Raw genomic sequence first — 10159 nt, 5'->3', positions numbered from 1 at the left:
GGAAGACTGATGCCTCCTTTCCCACCAAACAAGTGCATATTTGAATGAAAACAAAGAGCAACATGTAACTTCAACCCTGCCTCAGAAATCAGCCTAAAGAGCTCTTCATACAGTGACCATTTGAACTCAAGAGGACAGAAACGCTCTACGATCCCCCACCAAACCTCCACTGCGATTCCATGAACACCAGCTAACTTGAGTGCCTTGAGAGAAACAGTTAAAGCCTTGAGCCTGAAACAAAAAACAGATAGAAAACATCATTACCTGATTGTCAAGAGAATGAGNCTGAAACACATAGTCTCTCGAACCAGCAACTTTTTTCCCACTCTTCAAAAAACTCAAGGTATCATTAACAATGTTTGACACGAGATCATTTCCTCCACAGTAGAGCCTACTGCTCGAAATAGCTTTGAGAACAACATCCTCACTATAACCACAATCCATAATCTGATTCATTGCATTACGGAAGAGGTTGAGTAAACTCGATGATAAAAGCTGTTCGAGCTGACAAGCAAACGGATCATCCCATCCTAAAGACTCAGACTCTTCCGCTTTCAGCTGCCCGTTGGAGTCGTTTTCACATAAAGGGTTTTGAGACTTGAGTGAATGTAACTCATATCGAGGGAACTCAGTCAAGGAAGCAGCAGTTTGTGGAGAAGGATCAGCTAACTTTCTCTTGTTCTTCCTTCCTTTCTCTTGTGGTGGTGACGACACTGAAGACGTCCCTACTTTGCCACCATTGAGAACACCACACTCATTCATTTCTTCTTCTTGCTTCTCAACCATTAAGATCCTGAGATTATAAAATGTGACAGAGATAAACAAAAAACGATTAGGTGTTCATACACCATATCACTTGTGACAGATTCAATAAAACAATCAAGGAAAGCTAGAAACATGTATCGGAGAAGCTTTGTGATAATGCAAATACGCACAGAGACGAACGATTATTCCCAAATTCCAATACAATCGTTCCAAATTCCCCAGGACAAATCAACCCAATTCTCCCACGGAAACAGATAAGATTTGATCAAACATAGCAGCTCAATCGGAATGCAATCGGAATCTGGATTAATACTAAAATCATTTGATCATTCAACCCAAAAAAAAAAAAACAAAATCACGGAGTCGTGAACTGACCGGAAACGGTGGAAGGCGAAACCGCGGGAAAAAAGACGATCGGAAGAGGATCAAAGAGAGATAGAGAAGGATCGATGAATATAAATAATAAATAAATAAAGAGTGTTGCAGAGAGCGAGAGGGCACTGTGAAGGAAGGAGAAGAAGAAGAAGAACAAGTGCGTGGCTAGAAGATGAAGGAGCTCACCAAAATTGATCGTGAGTTTTTTTTTTTTTTTTTTTTTTTTGACACAAGATCATTTGGATATTAACTTTTTGTAATTCCTTTTTTACCCCTATACTTTTCTTTAATTGCCTTCCTTTGTGTATTTTGTTTTCCAAAGCTTCTGTAATTGACCCCATTAGTATTTTACTTTGAAAAATACTGCTTAATTAGACAACACGTGGCTAAAAATAAAGTATAGGTTATCCGCAGTAAAATTACCATAAGTAAATGACACTGAATTGAAACTAAATATGAGGACTTGACTAGCATACACTAATTACACATACTCAAAACTCAAAAGATGGTAAAAGTTTTATTATAATCGTAAATTTATTGACTAAGGCTTTTTAAGAAAGGAAGAAGAAGAAAAAAAAAACTATATATTGAATTTACAAATTTTCTGACGTGGAAACATCTTGACCCTTAAGTGGATAAGAGCATTGTAAAAATTATCCATTACAACATTATCCCATGCTACTAGCAATCATCAAACACTGCTTACCAATTGTGGTGTGTTTTGGGGCTTTTTTGGTAATCGAAAAATGTCTTCACACGTACAATTATTTTCGTATGCAATGTCATATATATATATATATATATAGAGTAGTAGATCAAATTAGAAATCATGGGTCCACTGTCCATGATATGTCACGTTTCAGTCTTGTACTCATCAAGTTGGCAAAACTTATGTTTACCGTAGCTGATTTATTCGAATGTATATATGCGTAAACTTTATGATGTTTGTAATGACTTAAAAAGACTGTGAAATTTTGGTATGCAAGTCTTGAGTATCCTGGAAACATGTGGGTTGGATTTGGATCAGTCAAAGTGTCAACTGTCAAACATGTAAAAACCAAAAGTTAAATATTATGTATCGAACAATTACTTACGTATATTATGTAGGTAGTTTAATTAAGAAAAATACTGTTAAAATTTTATTTGTACTGCGTCGAATTACAAATGCATGGGACATTTTTTCATTTTTTAGTGTTGGGGCTGTGTTCTTGTTTGCACGTTTTAGCATGAACAAGATACATGGTCATGGTCTTGTTTGCACGTTTTAAATAAACGAGATGTGGTCTCTTTCTTAACATCGTAGCGAATGGATTTAGAAGCTGATTTATCTCTCTCCGGCATGAAGTGAATTAAAGAACCTCAACCGTCTTTAAAAAATTAAGGAATATTTAAGAAAGACACTAATTAATTCGCCCAAATCACAAAAATCAGAATCCTCTTTCTTGATCATGCTAATAATTATATAAGGTTTTCCTTTTTATTGAACTCTTATCCCTTTGTGTGAACATGGAAATGAAAGATTTGTATAGCCTCGTCCTCTTTAATACTAGTAGGAAAAAATGGAAAGAAATAAGATATCAGCATTGCTACCGCAATTTAGGGACAGGAAACAATATTTGGGAATAAACCATATATTCTTTCTTTATGTTCGTGTGTAATATATAAACACAGAAAGAGGAACTCCATTGTTAAATCAAGAAACTTCAGAAAGTGGAGAGAGCTATTCGAGAAGGTAGGTACTTCTATGCGTTCTTTTTAACCACTTTTTTTATTTACTTTACATTTATATAGCTATGTGGTTTCCATATAATTCTACTTATTATACGTGTTTTCGCGAATTTGGATTTGGAATTAAGCACGTACTAAAAGTTTTGAGGGCTGTTTGTTCTGTGGCTTCGATTGAATATTCACGTAGTACAACACATATTTTTATATGGCGTTCTTCACATATGCTGTTATCTTGTTCACAATTCACATGGTGGTAGTTTATTACTGTTAATGAGTTCCAAATGTATGACTATTAGTGAAAATTTTGAGGAAATTAAAAAATGATATGAATCTTTGTTCACAAACGACACATGTAAGTCCGACACTGCTATGAAATGTTAATAATTGAAATCTAAAAGCTAGGAGTTACAATTAATAACTGACAACAAAATGTTTACTATTCTTGTACTCTAGTGCTTTCGTTGCAAATGTTTACAATTTTTGTATATTTTGGTGAATGATGATATGTATATTAGTATTTCACTTTACATGATTATGAGCTGTTGTTGTTTTTATTCCTTTTTTTTTGGCTATAGATTAAAACCAAGGTAACTGGATGGGTCGAAAAATGGTAAAGATGGAGAAGATACCGAACGAAAAAACGAGGATAACGACTTACAAGAAGAGGAAAGCATGTTTGTACAAGAAAGCCAGTGAGTTCTCAACGCTCTGCGGCGTGGACACTTGTCTCATTGTGTACGGCCCGAGCAGAGCAGGGGACGAGATGGTAGCGGAGCCGGAGTTATGGCCAAAAGATGAGAGCAAAGTACGTGAAATAATAACCAAGTATAGGGACATTGCGTCAAGCAGCTGCACCAAGACTTACACCGTGCAAGAATGCTTGGAGAAAAACAACACTAAGGTGGAGAATTCGAAGACTGCGACCAAGTATCAACCATGGGACAAACAGCTCGACAAATGTTCTTTAAACGAGCTCTACGCGGTTTTCGTGGCTGTAGAAAACAAGATTCAGGAGGCTACGAATAAGAATCAACCATTTCCTGACAGTACTTCTTGGTCTCATGAGCAACTTGCTTTATCCGGTTACAATCAGCAATGTCTTGAGCAGTATCAGTTGTTGCCTATGCCTACTATGGAGCACAACGAGTTCTCTTTTTTCCCTTTCAATAACCAGGTTTCCTCAACTAAGACAGAAGTGCCTTCCTTCTCACATGGGGCAGAGCCAATGATAGCTAACGGGCAAACATTCTTTTACGGGAGTTGTTCAGATGGTCCATACGGTCCGTTGGTGCAGAGGACAGCTTACATGGAGCCAATACAATGGGGTTTAGGAAACAGTATGTTCAACGACGCGAAGCAGTTCCCAGATTATCCCTTCAGGTTTGCACAAAATAATGACTTGGAGGATTCAAGTAAACATCCTATGTGAGACATGTCATCTTGTTACTTCCTTCTAAACGTTGGTTGGACTATTTCAAGTGCTTAATGAACTTTTGTAATTCAGGTTTCTCTATTAATTTGTGTTTTTCATAGTTTTCTCATGGAATAAGAAAATTAAATTTATGGAAATTTTTTTATATATATGCTACTGACATCAATAAACTACTACAATAAAGTCAATACAAAAAAACAAGTATCTAAATATTTTTGAACCAGAGTTACAAGGTATGAAGAATCTTGTAGTCTGACAATAGAACCAAAGTGGCTCCTACGATGAGCAATGTGCATAGCAGATCGTGTTGAATGGATTTAGAAGCCGACTTAGCTCCGGCGGGAACATCAGCAGTCTCTGGCGCCAAGTTTGCCATCGCCGGTGCAGAACTATTTACCGGACCTCGTCCGTAAGGAAATATATCCGGCGTATTCGCTGGTGTTGATGGAATACCAGGGATTGTTACAGGCGGTGTTGCTGAAGTCTCCGGAGCATCGGCTGAGACTGGTGGTTGGTTTAATGGTGCGGTGGCGGGCGATTCTAACGAGGTGGTGGGACTCATGGTCGGAGTGGAGATTGGAGACTTCACTGGAATTGTAGTGGGTGGGGAAAGAGGGGAGGTTGCGGGAGTTGAGACAGGAGCCGTGGCGGTAGTCGGAGTGGAAACAGGGGAAGTCACCGGAGATAAAACAGGGGATTTCAAAGGAGACGAAATGGTTCGAGATGTAACAGGGGAAGTAGCCGGAGATGATACAGGGGATCTCAAAGGAGTCGCAATGGTTCGAGACGAAACAGGGGACGTCACCGGAGTAAACACTGGGGATTTCGATTGAGACGGATCGGTGGTCCGAGATGGGGAAGTCGCCGGAGTAAAAACAGGGGATTTGAACGGAGACGCTATGGTCCGAGACGTAACAGGAGAATTCGCCGGAGTAAAAACAGGGGAATCCAAAGGAGAAGCAGAGGTCGGAGTAGTAAAAACAGGGGATTTCTCCGGAGGCTGCGTAGGCAAAGTTTGCTTCGTCAGAGATTCCGTCTCTGGAGAGTTTCGTGTCACGGGAGGATGTAAAGTAGGCGTATGAGAAGGAGACTTCGTCGGAGCTATGAAACGATGAGATTTTGACGGAGGATGTTGTTTGACGGCGAGTCTCGGAGACTGAGCGGGTGCATTCTCCGCTTGTACATTACCATAAATAGAAATTAAGAAGACGAAAATGGAAATTACAAACCGATGCATCGTGATCTTGTTTTGTGTTTTGATTCTGGTAATGAATAACAAAAATCCCAAAATATTGTGTGTGTTTGATTCTCGGTAACTCTGTTATAAGTTAAATATTCGCAACTTTTGGTTAAGGGAGTTTTATAAGAGAGAGAATTAAAAATAAATAAACGAAACGTCGTGAATCGTGATATTATGACCGTTGGTGGCGCGGCGCCTGTGTAGTTTATTACCGGCTGTAGGAAGTGAACTAGCCGCAAAACCGGTTATAACCGGCTACTAAAAGACGACAGACTACGTGATGTTTGGAAGGTTATCGAAAGTCATACTGGGTCTTGTAATTGAGCCCATTAAAAAGAAAAGCTAGCCCATTTGTTCTGGATTTACACGTGTTCTCTTCACTTATAAAGGGCTTTAAACTGCGCTAAGTGCACGGTGTACGATAGAGAAATTAGTTGGATTCCATCGAGAAGAATAAAAAAATGTTTTAATTGTAAAAAGAGAAAAATAAGAAAATTCACAAATCAGCCGGATTAGGGTTTCTAAGCCTTTGTCTCCGTTTCTTGCTTCCGGGGAACAAAAATCTCGTGTTCTTGAGATTTGTTCATGTTTCGAGTGAGAGCGTAAGCTTGTGGGTATTCTGATTTGAGAATCGGAAAAAGGAAGGAGCTTGCTTTTTTTTTATCATCACCTGGAAAGAGAGAGAGAGAGAGAGAGTTTAAAGATGGATGAGGGAGATGGGAGAGATCAGATGGATCAATTCCATCAAAACGAGGCGATATCTGCCGTAGCTGACGACGGGTTTATGGCGGAGGAAGAGGATGATGATTATGAGGATCTTTACAACGACGTTAATGTTGGAGAAGGGTTTCTTCAGTCTGTGAAAAAGAGCGACGAAGCGGGATCTAGAAACGACGAGGAAAAGGAGAAGGTTGGTATCGATGGGGAAGATAGGGTTGAGCCAGTTTTAGGTACGCCCGAAGCTGAGGTTTCGATACCTGGTTTGGTTGGTGAGAGCCTTGTTAAAGAAGGTGAAGCAGGAGCAGGAGGAAGTGGTGGTACTGATGTGGTAGTCGCTTCTAGTGGATATGGAGCTCAAGAGGTTAAGGTAAGCGATGTTAGCCAGGAGATTCCTGATGGAATTGGTGCTGGTACTGGAGGAGGGCTTAGAGTTGAGCTAGGGCCAGCTGCTAATCGGCCAACTGATCTTGAGGTTCCTAGAGGAAATAACATTTCTCAGGGTCTCTTGCCGCCACCACCACATGTCTTAGGAAATAACGAGAATTTGATGAGACCTGTGATGGGTCATGTTAATGGTGGGACTCCTCCTGGACCTGGTATGAACATGGTTGGGAACGGAGGTAATATAGCTATGCCTGGTGTTGTTGGCGGGGGAACTGGTGGAGGAGGCAATGGGACTTTTCTTTTCGTTGGGGATTTGCATTGGTGGACAACTGATGCTGAGCTTGAGGCAGAGTTGTGCAAGTATGGTGCTGTGAAGGAGGTTAAGTTCTTTGATGAGAAAGCTAGTGGGAAGTCGAAAGGGTATTGTCAAGTAGAGTTCTATGATCCTATGGCGGCTACAGCTTGCAAAGACGGGTTGAACGGTTATGCATTCAACGGTAGGCCTTGTGTTGTTGAGTATGCGTCTCCGTATTCTGTTAAGAGAATGGGAGAGGCACAGGTGAATAGGACCCAACAGGCACAATCTGTAATTGCACAAGCTAAGAGAGGAGGGCCTGCTGATCCTCCGAGTAAACCTGTCGTGGCCAACAACAACGCCGCCATTGGCGGGAATTTCCAAGGTGGGGGAAATAGAGGATTTGGTAGAGGTAATTGGGGTAGAGGCAATGCTCCGGGTGGTAGAGGACCTGGTGGTCCAATGAGGAATAGGCCTAACGGGATGGGAAGAGGTTTGATGGGTAATGGTGCTTTTGGTCAGGGCATGGGTACAGGGCCTCCTATGAATATGATGCATCAACCAATGATGGGGCAAGGGTTTGAACAAGCTTTTGGTGGACCTATGGCCAGAATGGGTGGCTATGGAGGATTCCCTGGGGCTCCGGGTCCACCGTTTCCTGGGCTTTTATCTTCTTTCCCTCCTGTAGGAGGAGTTGGTTTACCTGGAGTGGCACCTCATGTGAATCCAGCGTTTTTTGGACGAGGGATGCCGATGAATGGAATGGGAATGATGCTTAATGCTGGTGTTGATGGAGGGCATAATATGGGAATGTGGGATCCTAATAGTGGAGGATGGGCTAGTGGTGAAGATTTGGGTGGTGGAAGAGCTGCGGAATCGAGTTATGGAGAGGAAGCTGCATCTGATCATCAGTATGGAGAGGTTAATCACGATAGAGGTCGTCCAAATCCTGTGAAAGATAAAGAAAGAGCTTCAGAAAGGGAATGGTCTGGTTCATCTGATAGAAGGATTCGTGAGGATAAAGATGCTGGTTATGAAAGGGACATACCAAGGGAGAAAGATGTTGGTCATGGTTATGAGATGCCAGAGAGAAGGCACCGTGATGATAGAGACACTGGTCGTGAGCGTGAGAGGGAACATCATCATAAGGATCGTGAACGCTCCAAAGATCGTGAGCGAGAACGTGATCGTGACAGAGAAAGGGACAGGGAGAGGGATCGTCATAGAGAGGGATCGTCACAACGATATGGTGGTGATCATCGTACTAGACACAGGGACGAACCTGAGCATGATGATGAGTGGAACAGAGGTCGGTCATCCAGAGGACACAGCAAATCACGGTTGTCTCGGGAGGATAACCATCGCTCAAGATCAAGGGATGCTGATTATGGGAAAAGAAGGCGGCTTACTACTGAATAAATTTCGGATAAAAGTAAGTAGTTGATTCTAATGGTATCTTGCGTTCCTTCATGTATCGTAACTTCTACCTTTCTTTTTGATGTTTTGCTTTAAGTTTTTCTGACTAATAGTTAGCTGTCTTTAAGGACATATTGTTGTCTCATTGTCTAAACTGTGTAATGTGTACTCAAGTAGATCAATGGTTTATACTTTTTCCCTTCTCTTTGCTGACTAAGGTTTCTGTTGTCTTCTTATATGTATAAACGTTATGGGTAGATTGACTTTTGAGAGCTCCTGCAAAACTATAATGGAAGAAAAGGAAGAAAAGGATGAAGAAAGAAGACCTCAGGGAAAGGCAGACTCTTGTCACAGAAAGAAGTCTCTCACTGGTGAAATCTCTTCTTCAACTCAGCTTAGTTACCTAGAAGTGGAAAGAAACTTGGCAAACGTTTGCCTTCTTTAAGTTATTAGACACCTTACCTTTTGCCATTGTTATGTGAAACTTCTAAAGACCAGTGTGTTGTGGTGATGTTTTGGCCTTTCGGGTTTCCATCCATTTGTGTTTAGATGTTCTTATTTTAACTGTTTCTGAATTTGTTGTTCTGTAGTTGTATTAGTTACAGCCAAAATAGTTAGCCTGGCCAGTGTTGCTGATCTTGTTTCTCCATGTTTTAGCCATTTGGGCTGTATTGTATGNAGGTTAATCACGATAGAGGTCGTCCAAATCCTGTGAAAGATAAAGAAAGAGCTTCAGAAAGGGAATGGTCTGGTTCATCGGATAGAAGGATTCGTGAGGATAAAGATGCTGGTTATGAAAGGGACATACCAAGGGAGAAAGATGTTGGTCATGGTANGGATTGTGTTTTTGTGATTTCCAAAAGTGATGTAGTAGATCATTCTTTTGTGTTGTTGTAGAGGAAATCTGGCTCCTTGTACATAATAGAAAGTCAGATTTCTCCATGTTCATGTTTTTTTGTGTGGAAGTTTGTGTAGCTATTAACACATCTTCATCAATGACATACAGATTCTATTTTCTTCATTAGCACTGGCCAAGTTGGTTATTCCTTGTTCTGTTGTGCTCTTTAGATATTGCTCGATTTCATTAGAATAGGTTTCCTTCGAGTATGCATGCTCTCGTTATGTTCATGTTTGTTTGGCTAAATTATCCTTTTGGGACCCTTCTTTCTAGGCAATCTATCTCAAGTTTGCGTACTCGAGCTTGGTTTAGTTTGATTGAAGAAATTATTAATATCAACATCAATGGCCTCCCTTACTCTTTAATCAAAGCAAGATTAAAGGAGCGAGGGAAGTTTGAACAAATGTCTTCAAAAGGAACCCAAAAATCAAAAGGGTGTTTAAATGGGCCATAAATCCTAAAGGCGCTTATGTTTAATTGTATACACAAACAAAGCTGCTTATCTGATAACATCTAACTTCTGGTCTTCCTCTCTCCGACTCTACCACATAAGTTATATTAAAAAAAACGACAATTCAAGACCAAAAAACAACCAACATATTACATTCTCTGATATATTTGCCTAATGCTGAAGATAGGCAATGGAGGAGAGAGACCCCTTGACGATTAAAATAGCAGCTAGACTAGATTTATGTGCTTTGTGATCAGGCTTTAACCTCCTCTGCACCACCAGATCCTCCAGCTTTCTCTTTCACTTTCTCTTCTTCTTCCTCATTCTCAGCATCCTCTTCTTCTCCTTCCTCATCATCGGCCTCTTCTGCTAGCTTTTTGAGCTCATCTTGGATCATCAGCTTAATAGATGATTTTCTTGAGGTGAGATCGATTTTGAACTTTTTATCTGAAAGA

The 10159-nt window shown here is 40.6% G+C and overlaps 3 protein-coding genes and 1 pseudogene across 3 annotated transcripts in view; 3 read left to right on the top strand and 1 right to left on the bottom strand.

Annotated features, from left to right (window-relative positions):
* Nucleotides 1-1348, bottom strand: part of LOC104728910 (putative E3 ubiquitin-protein ligase RF298) — a 4255-nt gene extending 2907 nt beyond the window's left edge. The window contains exons 1-3 of the mRNA XM_010447827.1: nucleotides 1141-1348; nucleotides 265-793; nucleotides 112-203 (exon numbers count right to left, since the gene is read on the bottom strand). Coding sequence (XP_010446129.1) covers nucleotides 112-203; nucleotides 265-786 — 614 coding nt within the window. The 5' untranslated portion in view covers nucleotides 787-793; nucleotides 1141-1348. The remainder of the gene's footprint in view (nucleotides 1-111; nucleotides 204-264; nucleotides 794-1140) is intronic.
* Nucleotides 3464-4297, top strand: LOC104728909 (agamous-like MADS-box protein AGL82). Its single transcript, XM_010447826.1, has one exon. It carries the CDS (start codon nucleotides 3464-3466, stop codon nucleotides 4295-4297), a length of 834 nt encoding a protein of 277 aa, XP_010446128.1.
* LOC104728908 lies at nucleotides 4589-5735 on the top strand (annotated as a pseudogene).
* On the top strand, nucleotides 5966-8991 carry LOC104726117 (cleavage and polyadenylation specificity factor subunit 6-like). Its single transcript, XM_010444907.2, has 2 exons — nucleotides 5966-8371; nucleotides 8614-8991. The coding sequence occupies exon 1, from the start codon at nucleotides 6244-6246 to the stop codon at nucleotides 8356-8358; it is 2115 nt and encodes a 704-aa protein (XP_010443209.1). The 5' UTR covers nucleotides 5966-6243; the 3' UTR covers nucleotides 8359-8371; nucleotides 8614-8991.

The sequence above is a fragment of the Camelina sativa genome, chromosome 11 (assembly GCF_000633955.1).
Source record: "Camelina sativa cultivar DH55 chromosome 11, Cs, whole genome shotgun sequence".
Lineage (NCBI taxonomy): Eukaryota > Viridiplantae > Streptophyta > Magnoliopsida > Brassicales > Brassicaceae > Camelina > Camelina sativa.
Note: the sequence above shows the minus strand (reverse complement) of the source record. Positions and strands in the feature narration are given on the sequence as shown.

Coding starts and splice junctions, on each gene's coding strand:
- LOC104726117 (XM_010444907.2), top strand. CDS start 6,244: ATGGATGAGGGAGATGGGAGAGATCAGATGGATCAATTCCATCAAAAC.
- LOC104728909 (XM_010447826.1), top strand. CDS start 3,464: ATGGGTCGAAAAATGGTAAAGATGGAGAAGATACCGAACGAAAAAACG.